This window comes from Trachinotus anak, unplaced genomic scaffold (genome assembly GCF_046630095.1).
Source record: "Trachinotus anak isolate AG129_WGS33_773 ecotype Australia unplaced genomic scaffold, CSIRO_AGI_Tana_v1 ptg000011l, whole genome shotgun sequence".
In the NCBI taxonomy this organism is placed as follows: domain Eukaryota; kingdom Metazoa; phylum Chordata; class Actinopteri; order Carangiformes; family Carangidae; genus Trachinotus; species Trachinotus anak.
The window spans coordinates 5885689-5907243 of record NW_027273862.1 but is presented as its reverse complement, the minus strand read 5'-3'; the positions used below and the strand labels follow the sequence as shown (position 1 = coordinate 5907243).

Here is a 21555-nt window from a genome sequence, read left to right as displayed (position 1 = left end):
GTTCACAGCAAGTATTACGTTTGTGAGACCGTGTGACATGACTGAATTGATTATTAAAATTAAATTCTGTTACATGTTAAAACGCCTTAATCAAAGCACGGGGTGAATAACTGGCCCCAACTACTGTAACTATTATAAAATGGCCATCCACATCGCCAGTGTCGAAACCGGACAGGCAGATAAACTGCTTCCAAATAGCCTCCAGCACAAACTTCAGTTTCAACAAAATGAAAAGGAGGGTAAACTGACCTCCAGACAACCTAATGACAACCACTCAGGGGAAAAAGAAAAAGAAAAAAAACAACTCGGCCAAAACTGCCAAAATATACACCTTTTCCGCATTTGGCCGGCTGCCACATCCTCACAAATACGTGGATAACGTCTGCGAAGCCTAATGGGTTTCAGGGCAAGCTGCCGCACCAACAAATAAGACTACCCCTATAATTTAATGCACTTTGGAGATTTGCGTTACAGCGTTGTCCCAAGACTGTAGAATAAGCTTTTTTTTTTTAAAAAAAAAAAAAAAAAAAAAGTAACCTACCATAAGGTCAAATTAGCTCTGAAGGCTTCGTGTTCCTCTCGCTCCCCTCTGCTAAAATGTAACGTGAAGCTTCCTAACTCTGCTCCGCGGACAAGAGGCGGGCAGACTGCCTCTGGACGGCCGCTTGCCTAGCTCGTTTCAAGTCGGGCCGCTGTGAGAAGAGGGGGACGCCACTCACCATTTGCGCCTTGCTGCTGCCTGAGTTGTCCACCATCCCTCCTTCCTCGGCTCGGTCCTCTTCTTCCCTCGCTCCTGGCGCTCGCTCAAACACTTGTAAACACACACGCGCGCCCGCGCACGGGGGGGAGAGACAGTGTGCACGCGCCGCAGGTTGCGACTGATCCGCGAGCAGGAAAGAGGGCGCTTGGTGTCTTCTTCGTGGGCTCTGCTGAATGCGGCTGCGTTTCCCCTGCTTCTTCTTCTTCTTGGTTCTCTCCAGACCGATTTTCGTGATTTTGCTTCTTTAGTCGAAACGGGGACCGACAGGGAAGCGGCCCGGTCTCATATCTCGCAGCAGGGCGCTGAGGTAACTCCCTTCAGTCGGTTTTTTTTTTCCTCCCCTTCAATTGACACCCCCCGCATGGCGCACAGCAGCCGTGGGCCCGCCCAGATACAGCAACAAGTCTGAGCCTTTTCAGTTTCATGACATTTTTATCAAGTAGTTTTGCCCGAAATGGATCCGTTTCTTTATTCATATGCATCCCTTCATTTGAATATGTGATCAAGTGTTTGGAAACTGCAGCTACGCCACATAATCTCAATGAAAAGCTTGAAGAAAAAGTCTATGTTTAACTTCAGAGGCGGTCTAAATGCAAGCTAATTGCATAGCGCCAAATTAAATGTATTAGTGCAATCAATTATTATGAATATACATTTACAATTTATATGGATGCTACTAGGAAAAGTGCATATTTTATAAAGCCAAATTACATTGGTGGAAATGTATCTTTGAACAGTGGATATTAGTCTCTCAGTAAGTAGTCCAAACACTTGCTGTACAAAACGTCTATGAATGCAACATGTAAATAATTATGATGCAATGTTTACATTAAATACTAAAAAAAAAAAAAAAAACCTCATGGGAAGGTGCCTCAGTGAAGTGCATGGGGAATCCAGCATAGTTTCATGCTGCCCCCTTGAGGCACCAACAACTACCGTGTTCACACGGGTTTCTACTGCATGGCCTTTTCATCAACCACGTCTCTACAACTCATTTACACTGAAGGAAAAGCTTCTTTCACATAATACTTCTGTACACACACATCGCAGAACATGATTCTTAATAACTATCAAAACAATCATACACATGAAAGTATAGATAACTGGGTTTTATTTAATAATGTAAACCAATACACAATACAATCAAATAAAAAACTTTAGTGTTTGCGTCATAAAATAACAATTTAAGTTATTGCATTTAGCACTCAGTAACACTATATTGTCACAATGTTGTATAACAAGCAGATTGTCCCAATTGTTGCATAGTACAGGTGAGTCAAGTGTACTTGCTACTGACCACTGGTGTTAAGTGCAATATTTCTGTACATAAAACATCATGTGCAGATCCAGGGCCGGGGTTGATACACTTTATATTCAGCTGTTACCCTTGAAGCATTTAGCTCACATTGGTATCAAGTGACTCACACTTATTATAAGAGTAGAATCAGCTTTTATTCCTACATCGCCCACATTCCCACATTACAACCATCAAGTGCTGGGAGGAGATAGCGTACATTGCTTATGTTAATAATGTAATATTTTCAACAAGCGTTTTCATTGCAAATGTTTTAACAAAATTTCACTTTGAATTTGCAAACTGATCCCAACTCTGCAGAGGACAAATCAAGGTTCCTACTCTGTCTAGTACAAAATGTCATGCTCTTTCCAGTCCTCAACCTCTTTCTTCAAGTGGTCTGCTACACCATTTATGTATATGACTGAGAGTTACACCTTATAACAACCAACATCACAGCATGAGAAATAACAGTGTGGCCTACAGGTTAAGTACAACAGTGGCCACACCTTTATCCTGACGTAAAACCTCCATGCACTCAAACAGTTCATTTTACAAATGTATGTGAAAGGCAAATGACTTTATAGTTGTACACTCACACATACACAAAAAAAAATCTCCTGAGAAAGTGATTGCTGTCACTTGCTCTGATATTAAACATTTTTTGTTAATGCACGTTTCAAAATAAACACCAGTCATTAATAGTAAAATATGACCCAGACTGTAACATAAGGAACAGATGTTTTTTTGAGAAGAGAAAAAAAATATACTTGTTTTTTCATATATTAACAATTGCCATTTTCAGCACAACTCTGTGTGTATCGTGTTAGAAACAAAAACAGACACACAATAACACAAATACAAAAGATTATGAACTGGTGAGTGTTACATCTCGAAAACATGGGTAGCCATGTACCTCAAGTCTAATGCATCTGGTTTACTGTTTTTAATCTGTAACAACTGCTTTTAGTGTCCCCAACAAATGTATGAAAAATAAATAAATACAATAATGTAACTCTGATCTGCCATCCACACAATCTGTGATGTGTTAAGGTTGACTCAACCTTTTTAAGAGTTACATCAGATCCTGGGAAGAGCTACATATGAATCTTGGCAAAAAAAAAAAAAAAGACAATAATAATGACAATAAAGTAACCTATTTATGAATTCTTCCTATCCGTGCCAAATTGTTTCCAAAAGGATATAAATAAAAAATTTTAAAGACAAGAGAATTTAAACACACACATATCTAACCACATAACTAAATGTATTAAGATGACAGGATGAATTATACAGGAACTAGTAATATATTTTGTTTTTATGCCTTCCAGCTTTTTGTAGCAGCATTTTAATAAGTGACAGATATTGGTTTATGGAATCAAACTTACTTATACAACACAGATACTGTCAATTCATCAAATATCAGTGGTTCTATCAAAGTACTTCAGTAACTCATCTGCTGACATTTTGTGTGTAACATTTGGTAAGAGTATGCATTACTCTTTCTAACAGTGGTAAGTCAACTTTTCTGTATCAATGATTCCTTCTTGGTACGTAGCAGTTTGCTCAATAACGACTTGAATATAATGTAAAGAAATTTTTGTACTTTCAGACACAAAGAAAAAATATGGAACCAGTACAAAATAATTCTAGCCCTGGATCATCTTCTATACTTGTATTAAGGTTTTTGAGATGGCAGCAGAGGCACAAAAAAATAATTATCATTATACATGAGCTATAAAGAAATAAAGTGGCAAGACTACACATCCTATATGAATTCAGTTATCTGCTTAATTTTGAAAAACATACTTTAGGTTGTTAGTTTTGTTCAAATAATATTAATAATAATGTCATATTTTCCCAAAACAGTTGGTTGTCTTATTTTGGAATAAAACTCAAATGTAATTTTTGAGGTAAGATATAGTAAAGAAAAAAAAAGCCAGTTAATGCAACAGTAGTCAAGGAATGGTCAAGTGAGGTGCCTTCATACAAAAGTTGATTAATAAGTAAAAAAAAAAAAAAAAAAAAAAATTGGCAAACAGCTGGAACGTTGAAACACAATACACCATACTTGTATTCATGTCATGCTTAGAGGCCTGCAGACCTGCTCACCAGACAGTAACCAGCTCTCCACTGGGTCAACATGGACATATCCCAAATGATGAATTACTTTCCCACTCAATCTGAAGAAGTGGCATAGTTTGTGTTTCCTGTAGTTCTATAAAAAGAAAAATAAAAAAATAGTCAAGCTTTGGGGTCACAGTGGATAAGGCTTGTTCTTACGTCCATCCGCGTCTTCTTGTGGGGTGAGCGATTTCGGTGCATGCAGTCCTGCATGAACAGGAGTTTGGCTTCAGAGCTGGAAGTCCTCAGGCAGCGCAGCAGTGGAGCTGGGTTAAAAAGAAGGCCTCAGCGACCTGTGACGAAACTCAGAACTGAAGCCAAGCCTTTGTAAGGTTTGAGTCGAGGCACCAGCATCACTGCATGGAGCAAGACGGGCTCTCTGAGCAGCAGCACACAGAGGAGCCCATGGCTTTGGGTGGAATCAGGTCCAGGTCCTCATCATCAGGGATCTCATCCAGACGGTAGCCGTCCTGAAGCAGCTGTCTGCTTAAATCGGGATGGACCTGGAGAGCAAAGGAGGAGGACGTCAGTAACACACACTCTGACTGTATCGTGGCTAAACCTGATAGACGTCTCACAGAGGTTCATCTGTTTATAGTGATCTTCTCATACCAAGTAGCCTCTGGGTTACTGCAATTAAAAGTCACGTGAAAAGGAGCATTAAACAGTTTTTATTTATTTTTCAAATCCCAAACCCTCTCTCCGCCCCTTTGGGGCACTATGACTCTGTGCCTCCCCATGAACTATTAAAACATATTAGGTTACTTTATTTGTACCGATAGGTGCAACCGTGTCTTAGGTAATATGAAAATTCACACTTACTTAATAGCAATGTGAGAAAACAGGTATGACTAAATTTAAGCTCTGCTGAAGGTGGTGCAAACAACTCTGGCTAATTATGTGAGGTCAGGACACAGCCAGAGGCTCAGTTTATGTGACTGAAAAATAACAATGTTAAAAAACAAAACACATCCTTTGCTCTCATGTTTTTCCATGCACAGGCACTCAGTAAATACTGTAACTGCAAAATGCAAGCACAAACAAGATCTGGCCACAGCTGTGCTTAGAGGAGTTGTACCTATGATAACTTGTTTCATCTGAGTTGTTTTCGATTCTATGCTTAGAGACAAACTGGTTCCCCTAACCCCTTACCTATTTTGTGTTCAGCAAATTTGCATAATTTGGTTTGTCCTCCAAAAACCCCTCAAACAATTCGCCAGTTTTTCTTCATGTGGACCGTTTTTATTTTCTCTATGGGTACTCAACATTAGGTTATATTAGGCAAATATAGGTTTTGCGAGACAAAGGGCAAGGGTTTACAATACCAACTGTGTGTGATGGCCTGACGAGCCAAACTAAAGTGAAACCCTGCACAAGGGTCACAAAGACAAAAGGACGAGAGGGGAAAAAAAAGCCCAGGCACATATCACAATTTATCTTTAAATATGTATGGGTGGCCAAAAAAACAAGTGTTTGCACACCCACGCAGCTGTAGTTGTACAGTTGGTTTCACTGTGTGGTAACTGTGTTGCTGCGAGCATCTGAAGAATGTCTAACTCACCTCAGCTGAAGAGTATCCTGAGGAATACTGCTCAAAATCGATCTCTTCATCACTGTAAAGACAAGTAGGACAGGTTCTGTCATTCTGATGGAAACAATTTAAATGTGTCAACTGGAGACGTGTTTGAGGAGAAAATGTCAAAACTCTTCACTGGACATGATAAAAGCCAAGATGATATGATGTCAAAGGTACAACACAGAATGTTGAGTTTGACTTAGTCAGTACCTCATCATGTTCTTTAGATGGTGAACTGAAAATAAAAAAATAATTTTCTGACAAATCTTAAAGATGTGTATGTCTGTGAAATTAACATCATGGGAGACCAATAAAGAGACAGTACTGGTTCTAATAACTAGAAAAATTTACCGGCACTTCTTTTTGGCAATGATTGACTTTCAGTGCTCAGTTTACTGCATACAGTAGGAATTTCACAACCCTCTCACCTGTATACTTAGTGTAAACTTACCTGTCTGAGTCCAGTGCAACCAAAGTGTCTTCAGCATGCTGACTCAAAGCAGCATAGCCCTTGTTATACTTCACCGTCCTAAAAAAAGAGAAGCAGAAATTGTAAGAAATTATTTTTTAAAAGATATTTTTTGGGTATTTTTCCTTTAATAGATAGGACAGTAGAGAGTGACAGGAAAGGGGCAGAGAGAGGGGGAAAGACATGCAGGAAAGAGTCGGGCCGGTCGGGAGTCGAACAGGCAACTCGCGGGCTATTGGGTCGTCCCATTGTAAGAAATTTTAAAGCAAATTGCTCATTTCCTACATTATGCTGACATCACAGAAAGCAGCTTCCTCTTTCCTCCTCCTCCTCCTCCTCCTCCTCCTCCTCCTCACCTCTTGGCTCCTGGTCTGGGCTGATGCATCACTGGAGGTCCTGGTGAGAGGGCTTTCTTCTTCAGCGCTTTTCTTGCCATCTCCCTGTGTTTCTCTGTGAATAATAATAATAATAATAATAATAATAATAATAATAAGGTCCAGCTTTTTGTGCTGACTGTATAATTGCCAGGGCAACTACTACTTTTATTGAGGACTTTACTATGAAAATTGGCTGGGATAATCACTTGAATCAATTATCTGTTTCAATGAAAGTTTATAGAATCATTTATAACCATAAAAATAGAGTCCAGAATTTATGGAACCCATCCCAAACATACTGCATATTCAGTATTTAAGTAAATCCCTACCTAAAGCCATGAACTAGTATCACTGAAAGACAGGTTGAAGAAATACTCTCAGCTCAGTGTAGGACTTGAGATTTATGACATTTCCTACACATACCAACAACAAGGAGAACAAGTTCTTCTTTGTAAAGGTTTGATGGTTATACAGCTAAACTAGATTCATGATGATGTAGTTTATTTTATCAGTTACTGGGTGGATTTCACACATTCCAACGATGAACTTGTAGATTGAAAAAATAATATGGGCATACCATCAAGTTTCAGTGTACTGTGTAATACATCCACAGTAAATACGAATGTGTTGATCTTGTTGTTTTCTGCTCCCATGAGCCAACACACCAGAGCATCATGCAGTTACATGATGAGTGATTCCATCTCGCACGAAAATACGTCAAAGGTTTTAATCCAACCAATACCTTTCAAGAAGCTTGTTGATGTTTTAAAACAAGACTTTAATATTGTATATTTCCACATCAATAAAATGTGCATGCTAACTGTCCTATCATTTTCCACTTTTAAAAAGGTTAGAGCAGCCACAGCAGTTTTGCTAAAAACAGTCAGAGATGGGGCGATTTTCATAGCTTTAGAAGGCTGATAAAAATGTGTTACTCCTCTGCCTAAATAAAAACAAAATATGCATCATTAGGCCTGGAACAAGTGTTGTGATGTGTGTGGATCACAGATTCAAGACAAAGTGTTGCCTGAAAACTAGTAACTAATTATTATGATGCAAAAATAGCCATCACTTAACCAATTGTTTGATTAAAAAAATGTCCTTAATGCATTAAAGTGTACTGTTCAATCTGGGTTTAAGAGGTAGCTCCAAAGATATTACATATACAAAAGGTCAATAAGTTGAGGATAAACTGAGCTCCACTACACATTAGCTTTCCCTTTCCTATTTACCGAGTAAAATATGTCATGTGTCTTGAGCAATGCATCTCTCAGACCTCACATGACATATCAACATTGCGATGACTTCCGATACACAAAATGTGTCTTGACTGACCACTTGTGATTGGCTCTCACTTCCCCACTCTATATGCAATAAACACATATATCATTTCCCTTTGCATAGTACAAATGCAATATTGTTTTTAGCCACTCCAACTATGACAGATTGGTCTGTTGTCAATGTGTGTCTGTGTGCTGGGAGAGATAGGGGGGGGGGGGGGGGAGAGAGAGAGAGAGAGAGAGAGAGAGAGAGAGAGAGAGAGCGCTGAGGGTTGGGCTGGGGTAGACACTTTCAAACCAGTCTGATATTAAGCCAAACACTGGAGCAGATCTTTACACCAAATTTTACCACTAGGTGTCGCACTTGACTCAGCAGACACTCCTGAGTGGGACATAATGAGACCAACGGAGCTGATGAATTAGAGTGTAGCCACTCCAGTCCACTTGGTGGCAATAATGCTCCTCTAAGATAGTTTGTCAACTGCTGACACCGAAATTTGATCACTCTTCATATTGCTGGTTTCGGCTCTGCAGTAAATTGCACACAGCTTGTCAGACAAAACTGGCTCCTTTAGTTCATTCATGAGCATAATATGGTAAGTTCATCACATATTCCTTCAATTCAATACAAGTCTGATTTAGTGCTGTGACGTTGTCAGCACAGGTTGCTGATGTAAACTGCTTTTTAATTTGCTAGAATCTGTCATAATGACAAATGTCAGTAAAGCCAGTTCGCACAAAATCAATCCAGTCTGAGCTCCTACACCCGACTGACCAGCAAAACCAGAAATTGTCCCAACTCTACTGAGGGAATCAATGCGCTTCACACAGCTCTACAATGAAATGAGGTTTCAGCCATTTGAAATGGTAAATTAAAAAAAACATGACAGTCAATGTTGGTGGGCTGCTATAAATAAATCAATGTATAGAAAACACTGTGAGAGGAGTAAAAATATTTCCGATTGATTGTGAAACTGTGGCAGGACTAATTAGACTCTGACACAGGGCATCAACTGACTAGAAGGTCCTTCTATTTGGCCCAGGACACATCTGCGTTCACTCTCTTGAAAGAACCTGGCCACATGTGGCCCAGACCGAATGTGGTTTGAGTAAATGGATCTCAACGCAGCCTCAATATGTCTTGGATGCATTCACACCTGTGCCCTAGACGCATGTTAATACCAGGGCAAGAGATTTCAGGGCCTTGGATGTGATGGAAGTAGGCAGTGAATTACATCATGAACAGCTGACTGCAATAACTGCTTTTCAGAGTCACAGTCTGAGTGAAATTGAATGCATCTGGGCCCGTGAGCGTCACATGACTCAGGCTCTGCTGTCTGCATATTCAGCACTCTTAAGCTGTCCCATTTTGTGCTTGTATAGACCACAGCTGGAATCATAAAAAGCACATTTATAAAAGGATTTTTGACCTACAGACCAGCATCATAATGACCTATTCACCTCATTGATTATGAGTCAAGAAAATGCTTACGTAGTTTGAGGTGGATGGCTGGAGCCCTGGACATGATGTAAGGTCCTCTTTTCTCCACAGGCCTGATGCCTCCATCAGTAGTCTTAGGTCTTGTGCCACTGCTGGGTCCCTTGGATTGAAGAAATGACAGAGAAATCTGTAGCTCAAATCCATCCATGGTAGCCAAGTAAATAAGACAATATGTAATATTTAATTGACAAGGCAGTTTATGGGCGTTTTAAATCAACATCAATGTAAATCTCCATGAAAGTTTGTTTATGTAACGTGACGATTTTTTTATCTTTCAGTATTAAAGTCATCTTAAATCCGTATCCAGTGGTTAGCACCAAACCTCCACCTGCCACATACAATCTCGAAAATCGAAAACTCCTCCAAATTTTCCCATCAGCCCCTTCGGTTTAGAGGAAGGGGCTGATGTGTTTTCAAGCTTACTGAGCTTGTAACTCGACATTATCCACAGCCAAACCTACCAATGTCGGAAAGTTTACCCTCTCGAAAATAATTTTAAGAGCATGTCTCATCTAAACAACTGTCAAAATCACAGGCTAAGCTAGTTAGCTAGCCTCACATTCTCTATTTACAAGCTAGCGTTAGCCGGGCTAGCTTTAACGTCAGCTGACATTACCGACAAAACTTGTGGCTCCGGCTGCGCTTCCAGCAGAGTGTCCTTCTCCGGTTCCTCCATGATGTCGTTCATCATCTTGGCGTTAGCTGTCACACTTTACACCACAACACAGCCATGATGGTACGTGTCCCACCGGCGAGGGACTTTGTTGTTTTCCTCGGGAGCAGTTAGGCTGCTTCTTCTTCTTTGGGTTTCTTCTTCTTTTTTTTTTTCCTGCTTCTTCTTCTTTGGGGTTCTCGTCTTCTTCTGCTTCTTCTTCGTTGGTGTTTATTGGCAAACCATCTTAGAGGTGCGCTACCGCCACCGACTGGACTGGAGTGTGTCACAGGAGATTATGCAGAGGCAAAACAAAACTAGATTTTAGCCAAACCAGTTTCTTTAAGAACTGGATAATGTCAACATACATAATGCCTGCTGCTTTTTCAGAGGGCCTGACAATGAAAACTCATGGTATTTTGCCTTGTGATTTATGTTAATATTGCATTTACAGTGGTCGCTTGCCTATTTTTATGTGTGGTGTAGTTCTGTATTACCTGCTATTCTCAGATGAGTGTTGATATTTTCTTTGCTTGTTTTCTTCCCCTACATCCTCCCAGCACCAATGTGTCTCTAGATATTATATAAATGTTTTACAGTTTCATTGTCACCCTAATATTCCTGCCATACTAACAAAACACCTTTGGCAGGATGTTTATCACATTACCCCTGGAGATGAATTCAGTATGCCAACGGTAACCATGGGCAGGAACTTGATCCCCTGATCCTTAAAGGCATTTCTCACATTTCCACCTGCATCACTAATACTGGAGATGTTTTGAATGATCCACTACAGACTCTCAAGTCTCTGTCCTGGTCAATCTGCCTGACTATACCTGCTGTCAGTAATGCATGTAACATGATGGATTGGGACACGTGCAATGTGTTTATTATTTATCATGACTCATAGACTGTTTTATTGTGTTCTCTCTCATCATTTCAGCCATGTATTGAAGCCGAACATTTTGACAGTCAGTAGTCAATGAAGATTTACTGGATTTGCAGAAATGTAGAAAACACCCTTTTTCCACTCTGTGAAAAATGAATTATGAAATACATTAGTTATGAAACCAGAATTAAATCGCTTTATTTCCCTTCTGATATTTGGTTAGCTACAATATCTGTCTCAGCCTCAACTTTTAACCTTCCACTCAGTAGGTACATCAAGTTGATCAACCTAAAAGTTGATTTGCCAATTCAGGTATAAAAACAAACATGGTTGAAAGAAAGTGTTTCGTGTTATAATCAGTGTGGAATATGACACAGCCCCGGGAAAACATGAATCCATAACAAACAAACCCATTTATGACTTTATATGTAAGATGCATGCAAGAGTCACTGTGACAAGGACGAACACCGGGCACAGTGTTGGAGAACAGGTGCGCAAGAGACCCACATGGACAGAAGCCAAACATTTCCACACACAAAGGACAGTGGAGATTTCAGGTGGGACACAGACAGAAATGGACAGTAAGCTCACTGTTGGTTTTGTGACTTTGGATCCTCCACTACTTGCTCCTTTGTGAAAAGATATTTTGCATTTGTGATGTGATTAAATGTGGATATTATAACCACTGACCAAACACTGCAGCACTGGTTGCCATTTTGGTTTTCATCGTGTGCGGAGCCATGACACCAGTGCTACTGTTATAGCCACTGAACCTGAGTTAAGTTGGTCATGGTTTGTTTATAGTTTTTAATCCACCTATACACAGATAAATGCACATTTTGACATGTCACAGCAGGAGAAGCAAAAGGTGTAGCTAATAACATTAACAATGGCTCTAGTCTGGCTCTTAAAGTAGCCTAGTAAGCCATGCCAGTGAAGGGAGAATAACATTGAATCAGCTATCAATAATTCAATCTGCTATAAAAAAAAATAGATGTAAAAATATTTAATCATTTACCAGGAAAGGAAAAGAAACTAACAGACATTCTTCGGTTATTGGTTTTCTTTATTAGGTCCACCATTTTGTACACAACAGGACAGCATGGATTTAATCAACAATATAGACATTTTTGACAGGAGAGAATCAGGAGAGCTCGTCTCTTTATACATAAAATGACCTGAGGATAAAAGGAAAAAAGATCTTTTCAATTGCAAGCAAGAAATATGCAATATAACTCAAGATCTACTGTACACAGAGTCAGCTGGCATACACATACAGGGTGTAAAGCAGCTCTAGACAGCATCAGTATTTCTGAATTATCTTTCTAAAGCCACAATCCCCCTCCCACTTAACATGTAGGGGTTTGGAATAGTGTAGTCTCACCTTGACAGTTTATAACTTGTCAATGCCCAGCTCTTCTGGTGTTGAGATGCCGAGTTCTGTCAGGGTGGGCTTGAGTTCTTGGATCACGTACGGGTAGATTTCTTTGCGGGGCCCTGCTTTCTCCTGCAAAACACACACAAAAATATAACAACAAATGAGGAACATTTTGTGACAGGCAATACTTGATGAAACTTGATGGCGAGCAGCTGAGTAATTAGTAGTTTCAGACAATCTAGTGATTAATTTGACTCCAGGGCTGTCACATTAGATTTTGTTTTCACACTCATCTTTTTTCCTCCTTTCCTTTGGTAAGTCATTCTCTATGAAGTTCTTGCCACTGACATTAAGTTCAGCAAAAAGGTCATGGCAAACCCTTAGCTAACATATAATGGGAGTGTTACTCACCTTGACAGCCTCAAGGATGCGGATGGCGCTGGCCAGGTCATTCAGTCTCCGACAAGCTCTTAGTGCCGAATCCAGGATCTTGGGCTCAGGTACTAGGTCATACCCAATCAGGGTGTTCATGCCTTTGAGTTGAAATTATTGGAAAAAGCCCCATTATTTCACAGAAGCAGTAAAATAAAGGAATAAAAGTTTTATTGAAAACTGGAACCATAACAATGACCAAACTGAGGAAATGAGAAATAGATGTGTCATCAGAAAAAGAGAAGCATCACCTTTCCTCAGTTCCCAGGCATCGATGTCGGGTTTGCTAAAGTAAGTGACCCAACGGGCATCAAACTCCTCGTCTGTCTCCACCTTGCCATGAGAGTAACCTCTGGAGGCCAATGGAGCTGAAAAACAAAAGGCAGAACATGAGACTTATTTATGAAATATTTATTCTACTACAATATTATTATTATTACACATATGATTATGGTCAATGCAATTATAAAGTTGTTAAAAAATACAATAGTTAAAACTGGGTTTTACCACCCCTTTTTCTTATCTAACAAAAAATAATTATAAAAAACTACTACAACTTTGTTTAGACAAAACAGAGTTAAGAATTGGACGAACTGTAATTTAGAAAGAAATTTAGAATTAAGAGTTAAGTAAATATGACTACAAATATGAAATATGACGAGGAATTCAATTACAATTTTTGCTACTTTATGGTCTCTGATACTTGCTGCTACAGACACATTTCAGTGGGTACTAATACAGTTGTGGTTCAATACCCAGCCCAAAAGAGAAGTGGGAAAAATTTGAACACAGAATGGAGGACAGATCAAGATATGTCACAAACCTAAAGTCAATTTGACTATGATAACCTTACATCAAATGAATGAATCAAACTATTCCAAAAGCTTTGAGTCATGGTGGACACACTGTTTTCATATCAGTCAGTGAGCAAGGCAACCTGGAGCAACTTGCGTATTGAATATGGAACAGTGTGTCATGCACAATAGCGATTATTTAGTGGTTCAAGGAAGTAAACCGAAATCAGGTTGCACATCATGTTTAGCTACCAGCATCACCAGTACTGGTGTCGTGGGTCTGTAAATCCCATTCAGAATGATGATATGATACAGGACTATGTACGTGTCTTAGTGCATGAGGTTGGTTTCAGTTTCTTTAAATACAGTGAGTGGTTAGTCATGTGACCTCTACAACACATCCAGGTCAACAACTTCAAATTGAAAAATGAAACCCCCACAAAATATGTAATTGAGAACAAGTACAGCATATCAAATTTTCATTTCATCTCATTTCCTCATCACATCACATTGTCAGTAACAACTCATCTTCTTCTCACTACCTTTTTAAAATAAAAATACACATACAGTTTCTTGGCACTAACATGAGCGGAATGCAGCTTATCAAGTGTAACCTAGTCTGCACACAGACCCAGTGCGCAGGTTATGATGACCTAGACAGGGCAGTTCAGGACAGTTAGTATGGGAGAATAACAGAATAGAAATAAGACACTAACTAAACCATTAAGACTTCCATGATAATCTGTGAGTATACATATAAAACATGGCATGTAAAAAACCTGCATTTCATATAGCCCGAGTTAGTCAGTTCAACGTGTTGATAGCAGCTGCGCATAAACTGCGGCCACTGACACCCGTGAACTAACTACGGAGGGTCATCACAAGGTCGTGACTTTTTTTTACTAAAATTAATTTCGCGCCTCTTCAGTGAAAATAATCTACGAAAGGCTGAGGCTGAGGCAAATATTCGTTTCAAGCCCACAAAGGAAGCTACTCATGAAAATCATTCAATGTCACCCCGCGCTAGCTGTTCCTCCCATACATACAGCGCTAGCTAAGCTAGCCGGCTAGCCGGTCAATCTTAATTTGTTATTTTTATTACAGCGACCACTGACTTTCATGACCGGCAGGTGTTCAGCAGACAGCCCTACCTGAGTAGCAGGGTCGTGACCGGGCCAGGCTCCTGACCCCTGTGGCTGGCAGTCGGAACACGGCTCGGAACATGGTACTGCGGCGGATGCTAACCGTGCCTAGTGCTAAAGAGGACGACTGTGGACGGACAGACACGAAGAGGGAGACCAGGGTCACATGACTGACGGAGTGAACCGAAGCCTACGTTCAAGCTGCTGATAGGTCCGCTTCTGGACCACATACTATAAATGAGTAACTGTTTTTTTTTGTTTTTTTTTACAAACTGTGTTCAGTCCATAAGCCATTTAATCTTATAAAGGTCATTTTAAATATGTGTTTTCTAACTCATCTATTTACTGCGACCTTCTTGAAAATATAGTTTATTTTATATAGTTTATAGTCTATGAAGGAACAAAATGGAAACTCCCTTTCTTTATGCTGTGGTCCATCAACCTGAGTCTTGACAGCACTGATCATGATTTGTGGTCAAACAATATTTCACATAAATCTTATTTATTCAACTCTGACATTGTTTCAGGACACTTCAGGACAAACTTCTCACGTCTAATTATTAGTTAAAGCTCAATAATTGATTAGCTTTATACTGCCAGAAAGGTTTCTGGAAAAAGTTTTTTTTTTTGTTTGTTTTTTTTTTTTAATCACACTCTCGACCAATTAGTCATTTTTTTCCCCTGTTCTACAACTTTTGGAATTCATTTAAAAAGGCAGCAGAGACCAAAATATCCTGTCTTTCAGCCCTCTATTATGATTGTTATTAAACCCTCAATCCCTGACTGATAAATCACCACATCTTTCAAAACTGAAATTTCTCCAGGCGACATAATTTTCTCAAACTTCATGAAGCTTCTCCAGAGCCACAAAAGACGTTATACAACACTTCTCACAAGCTTTACAGAACTCTTCATGATGAGTGAATTGAACTGAATATGTAAAATTGGTGGAGTGTCCCTTTAGCTGGCCAGGCTGGCCAGAATATACCATAAAGAGACACATAACACCAGCAGAGGGAGCTCTAGGTTTAAAGGTTAGCAACAAAGTAAGTTTCTTTGATTTATTGGTAGAAAATAATTAACTTTTATAACAAGTGCATGTGAGGAACAGTAGATTTGACAAATCCCATTTCAAAACATGCCATTACCATAGAGGGGGAAAATCAGTCTATATTTTATAAACCACAAACAATTGTATATGTAAGATTTTTTAACGGTGACTACATTGGATGAAAGCACTCGTCCATTTTATTTTACTTTGTGTATATGCACACACAAGAAATATGTATACAGTGGCAGCATAATGGGTGTAACCAATGTATAGCAGATTATCATGTGGTGTGTATCTGTTGTTTATTCAACTTTGTATGTGTGTGTGAGAGAGAGAGAGAGTGTGTGTTCCTCGTGACGTGGTAAACTCTAATCCGCCCTAAGCCCAGGGCACCACAGTGGATATCCATTAGTGTAATATGCTGCTGCACATCTTTCCTTCTCTGTCTCCGCCTGTCTCTTTCTCTCTCTATCTGTCTTGTATTTTCTCACACCACTGCTTGAAACATGTATTGACAGTGAATATTTTAAGCATTTACTTCCAGGTTCAGAGCGACTTAAAACCACTAGTTAGGATAAGCTTTCTGATCTCTGACCTCCCTGTGGACCAGTGAAGGAAAAACCACATTTTCTTCAATTAGATGAAAACAGTGTAACATTAGATAACATTTATGCTCCCTCAATGATTGACAAGTTATTTCCATAGTAACCTAAGCTTGCAACATCTCATTTTTCTTATGTAAAGCTGTAGGTCATGTGACTGTGTGAGGATAAAGATTGAAAGAACAACTGTCACCCATCAGTCAGTGGAAGAATTTACTATTATAACACAAAAGAGAAATCATTCACCCAATTCACACAAAATTCAACATAACAAGAGACAACTGTTGATCACAAAGCGATATTCTCCATCATACAACCTCTTTTATTGAGGATTTTATTGTTCTCATATTTTCAAAAAAGTAGTGCCTCATGGTCCTAATGTTGTATGTCTTTTACCAGATCTTCATCTTTTGTTTATTTGATCGATACACTGTCATGTGGAAGAGAAAAATCCTGTTCTATTGACCACCACTGACTTTATTTCTTATTTTTATAACTAGCACTCTGTCACATGGTCCTTCCAAGATGAAAGAATAGTTGTTATGTTGTAATTTTTAGAGGCGATTTTGGGACTAACCAATTATGTTACAGTCATCGTATGTCATTCTAGAAAATGGTATCTACATACAGAATAACTGATCTGGAGGTGTTACTGAGTGCATAGAAACAGCTCATCTGGTAAGTTCAGGTGTTCAGTTGTCATCAGTGTTGGGGAGTAGTGTACATGTACATGTAATTAAACTTGTACTTTAACCACATTTTGCAGTACCTTTTGATAGTTCACCTACATTCAGGTACATAGTAATTCAAGAAGTCAAACTACTTTTTTGCCATTTTTTGTGTAGTTAACTAAAGACACTACAAAACATTTTAGGCCATAATAGGAGAGGAATGATTTTATATATAATAATGTGTATAATGTGTATTTTACCATTGCCTCTTCTTTGTCATTGAACCCCTGTTTGACCAGCTTCACTCCCTTTTTCTTTCATCCTGACCTTTGTGAAGGCAGCCCAGGCAGTGCATTCATGACCTTTGTGAAGTGCATTTGCAAAAGCCAAGAGCTGTGGTGATGCTCAGTGCTCAGACAACGACAACATCATCATGGGTAAACGTCAAGAATCACCATAAGCCACCATTAAGCAGTTATTGTATAGAAAACCAAAGCTGACAGTCCAGCTGTTTCCAATGAATATTGGGAACAGGAAGGAACTTTGTGCCGTATAATGGCATGTGATATTTTTGTATTATATTTTGTTAAATTGTCAATTTGATCATTTTTTACAAAGTTGCTTTAGAGAACCAAACTAGATTTCTCCCTAGAGCAGCTTTGCTGTAGTTTAACTTCCTCCACGTGTAAAGTAATCGGTAGCTTGGAAAGTAGCTTCCCTAACACTGGTTGTCATTGCAGTTCAAAATAAAATAACCCTGCTGACACTTTGATCTTAAGCATGTATTGTACCATGACTGCAAATGTTTCCTCACAATAGAGTAATAAAAATGCAAAAGAAGCTCAGTTTTGTTCTATGTTTATGATGGTTTTATTGGCATTTTCCAAGGTATTATTTTACAGTGATGGTCACAGTCTGGAAAGGTAAAGAGACATGAAACAAAAAGAGTGGCACTATTGCAGTTAAATATGGGCCTCTCATCTGTGTGGCCTACATATGTAGCATGCGGTTGCCATGTTAGGATATTTTTGCCTGGATAAATGAATTATTCAGTGTCCTCTAGCAGTGGATGAACATGCATAACACACTTAATGCGCTACTTGATATTGCTAGGGTTGAATCATGGGTAAAGCAGTCTGGCCTGGTATGTGAAACTTTGCCTACCAGTTGAACTATGACCTCTAAGCAAAGCTCCACCTCCTTTCATTATCAATCACAATGTTATCTGTTACGATTAATGCCCAATATTTGTCTGATGGTTAAACAAGAGTCCCATCAATATTACTGTTCAGACCACATACAAACGCAGTGTTTCGCACAGACACTGAGCCTTATGATACAAATATGAAGTGTCAGGTTTTATGATTTACAACATATCAATTAAAAATTCAACCCTTGCTTTTGAATGGTTCGATTTAGCTCCCTGAGGAAAAGATATATACTATACAATCTATAGCATCAAATTGTTTTAATGCTGCTCCATCAGCAGAGTTGGTAAGATACTGGTGCACTAACAGTCATGACCAAAAAGTTCATATTTTCATCCAAATGGCTCAAATACTTACAAATACATCACTGAGTATCCGTGGTCTACTATGTTAATAAGATCTGAGCGGCTACACATCTACATTAAATAACGGCCTTGGTTCCAAGCTGTGCGGTTGCATGTTCACTATATTAACAACAAATCACTGTGGCCTTATCATGTACCATCACGACATCTTAACGGATGAATACACAGTGTTTCTCACATGGACAACACCAGAATACTGACATGGGGGGAAAGACATCATGGAACAAGGTGTACATACAGTTTATATTACACGCAGACTTAAAAAAAAAAAGAGTGATGAAGAACACAGGACAAGTGATCTAATCAATCAATGAAGCCATTTAAGAAGCACTATGTACAGTGTGGAGAGAGTTTGAGTGGATGTTGTGTAACAGAACTGTTATGTCTGAACAAAATCAGAAGAGCGACAACACAGAACAACACTGACAAAAAGGGGAGGGAAGCAACTGAGGGAAGGGATGGGCAGGAATGAGAAAGGGGCGGGGCGAGGGCTGAGGGGTGGTGATATGTGTATGTGTGCAAACTTGTACAAGTATCACAATAAAAGCATGATATTGCAGCGCCTGCTGTTGAGCCAAGGAAGTGGGCGCCGTTGGTGTTGGGGGTTTGGGCTGGGTTTGGTTGGTGTTGTTATTTTTCGGGTGCCTGGGGTCAAACGGGGATGAAAGCACTTTTTCGCTGCAGTTTAGCCACTGCCCAACATCTTTGTAGCACGCTGGTTGGCCTCGTCAATCCTGGTCTTGTTGGAATCAGCCTGAAAGGACAAAACCAACGGGTTCTTACACACCTCAGGTAACAGTCAGTCAGGAAAAGTGGTCCAACTGGTGCTAAATGGTGGGGATGAGTAACTTAAATACAAACTGAACTCATGCACAAAGGATGTTTCACCCAGATTTTGTTCATTGGCATGTGAATCAGATTTTCTCCATTAGTGTGTCAAGCCCAGGCTTAATCTGCTCAAAATCAGCACAGCTGCATCCGCTGAGCACATTGCCTAATGCTAAGCATGTAATCCACGCCAAGTATTGGCTAAATGCTATACCACGGGATGTATATTAGCCACATTTTATTTGGTTTGTTGCCTTTCATTTACTTACTTTACCCATAATTTTCACAACAGTGTTACAACCATAATTTCTGACATTGACTACATGTGTAAATCTGACCACACTCTGTTTGCCCCCATAGCTTTTCATACCTTCTCCTAGCGTTAATATAAACAGGCCCTTAAATGGTTATCTCACAAAGCAGCCTTGAAATCTTGTGCAGCATCTTAATTGTCTAATTTCATCAATACAAATACATAAATGCAGCCAATCTGTACTTTCTACTTGATCCTCACATTGTATTGGACTGTTGTCCCATGTTGCCAATGTTTTAGAGCATCACACTTCTACATATAGACTCTGCTGGCACTGTGTTTGTCCAACTTTGGATTTAACTTTACTTTGCTACTAGAAAAACTTGTAGAAGTTGTTGCCTAGTAACAACTGACTTGTTTCCATCAATAACTATGAATTTACAATAGTGAAGAGTCAAGTACAGAAGAGTCATTCAGTTCTCTAGAAACACTGCAAAAACTCCACCCAGTTAAACCCTGATCTTCTCCATGGCAGTTGTATATATGCAGTGCTCATTGTACAGTACCTTCTCCATGATCCTGTCAATCTGGCGGTTCTGGGTGTCAATCTCCTGGCCCATGTCCAGAGCCATGTGACGCAGATTGCCAATGATGCCGCCCACCTGCTCCAGATTCTCATCCATCTCATTCTCCCGGGCATCATCTGTTACCCTGCAGCACACGAGGTGAGGAAGTGGGACTAATTAATGGCCAAAGACTATGTGGTAGTTACTGCTGTGACCTGTTCCAATCCACAAAACTCTATAGTACAACAACACACATGCAACTGCGAAACAGTATTTCTTTAAGAATTTTAAATGAATTCCTGGACACCAATAAAACTAGTCAGTCTAGTGGACAATAACAATAAGGCACACTGGCTACTCATTAAAATGTACCTATCTATTGCATGGTCTGCTCTGTCTCACACATAGAGTCAGTCATAGATCAGCACCATGGACAGCACCGTACATGAGCGAGAGCCCTGTTTTGAAAGAACTGAAAAACCTCAGCAGGAGGAAGGCACCCTGTGATCCTCATTAACTAAGATCCAAAAGGCTTTTTTATTTTTAATTCATTTATGTTGGATGTATTTCTAATTGTTGCTTTTTTGTAGAGAGTTTTACCTCTTCGGGTTTGGAACATTTGTTCAACACTGCTGTATTTTGAGGGTCGGACTCAAAAAGGTTGGAAAGCAGTGGAATAACATCAGGATTATACAGAATGTCCAAATTTGTTGCAATGTCAACTTAAAAAAAAAATGGAATGACTACATTATTGAACTCATTGTTTCAGATTGAGCTGAATGTGTCCTGGTACCTCTGGGCAGGGGGGAACTGTATTGCTCCAGCACCAAACAGTATGAATATATACAGGTCATAAACTGACATGTTGTCCATAATGATAGTGAAATATTACTGTAAAAGTCAAAATGGGCAAACTATTCCTGAATAGGTCTGATATAACAGTATATCATTATAGATTTAAACATTATCACATACTCAAATACACACAAACATTCACTCAGCAAGCATGCCAGCTACACACACACAAACACACACACACACACACACACACACACACACACACACACACACACACACACACACACACACACACACACTCTTACCTGCGGATGAAGCCCCCACTGATGGCCATCTGTTCACGCTCGTCTACCACTCGAGCCCCGGGCTGGCTGTTTACCACTCCATCCTGGTTCCCTCCCCAGGCCTGGCCCCCGCCCTTAATCCTACCACACACACATTTCAGTCAGGGCCAGTGAAACTGTTGTATTGAGTATGTGTGTGTGTGTAGAGATGTGTTTGTTTGTGTACAGGTATGTGTTTGCACTTGTTTACTTGCTCGTGAA

At 39.6% G+C, this 21555-nt stretch overlaps 4 protein-coding genes across 8 annotated transcripts in view; all 4 read right to left on the bottom strand.

Annotated features, from left to right (window-relative positions):
• Positions 1-1147, bottom strand: part of LOC139627439 (AT-rich interactive domain-containing protein 3B-like) — a 53251-nt gene extending 52104 nt beyond the window's left edge. Inside the window, exon 1 of one of the 2 annotated variants that reach the window (XM_071488178.1) lies at positions 720-1147. In XM_071488178.1, coding sequence (XP_071344279.1) covers positions 720-755 — 36 coding nt within the window. In that variant the 5' untranslated portion in view covers positions 756-1147. Of the gene's footprint in view, positions 1-541; positions 697-719 lie in introns of those variants that run through there. The other variant, XM_071488179.1, reaches the window with a different exon arrangement.
• Positions 1148-1854: 707 nt separating this feature from the next.
• fam219b (family with sequence similarity 219 member B) lies at positions 1855-10250 on the bottom strand. Of its 2 annotated transcripts, none has more exons than XM_071488172.1 (6): positions 9998-10250; positions 9373-9508; positions 6580-6673; positions 6206-6283; positions 5740-5791; positions 1855-4681 (listed from the first exon to the last, which is right to left on the bottom strand). In XM_071488172.1, the coding sequence occupies exons 1-6, from the start codon at positions 10070-10072 to the stop codon at positions 4532-4534; spliced, it is 585 nt and encodes a 194-aa protein (XP_071344273.1). In that variant the 5' UTR covers positions 10073-10250; the 3' UTR covers positions 1855-4531. The 2 variants fall into 2 exon arrangements, with proteins under 2 accessions (XP_071344273.1, XP_071344274.1); XM_071488173.1 differs by having other exon boundaries at positions 9373-9481; positions 9998-10238.
• Positions 10251-11967: 1717 nt separating this feature from the next.
• LOC139627436 (cytochrome c oxidase subunit 5A, mitochondrial-like) lies at positions 11968-14838 on the bottom strand. The gene is made up of 5 exons (XM_071488174.1): positions 14678-14838; positions 12984-13100; positions 12712-12833; positions 12307-12429; positions 11968-12100 (listed from the first exon to the last, which is right to left on the bottom strand). The coding sequence occupies exons 1-4, from the start codon at positions 14748-14750 to the stop codon at positions 12316-12318; spliced, it is 426 nt and encodes a 141-aa protein (XP_071344275.1). The 5' UTR covers positions 14751-14838; the 3' UTR covers positions 11968-12100; positions 12307-12315.
• A 3000-nt stretch (positions 14839-17838) lies between these two features.
• Positions 17839-21555, bottom strand: part of LOC139627434 (synaptosomal-associated protein 25-A-like) — a 40840-nt gene continuing 37123 nt past the window's right edge. For all 3 annotated transcript variants that reach the window (XM_071488171.1, XM_071488169.1, XM_071488170.1), the window contains 3 exons: positions 21316-21435; positions 20213-20357; positions 17839-19319 (listed from right to left, as the gene is read on the bottom strand). In XM_071488171.1, coding sequence (XP_071344272.1) covers positions 19251-19319; positions 20213-20357; positions 21316-21435 — 334 coding nt within the window. In that variant the 3' untranslated portion in view covers positions 17839-19250. The remainder of the gene's footprint in view (positions 19320-20212; positions 20358-21315; positions 21436-21555) is intronic.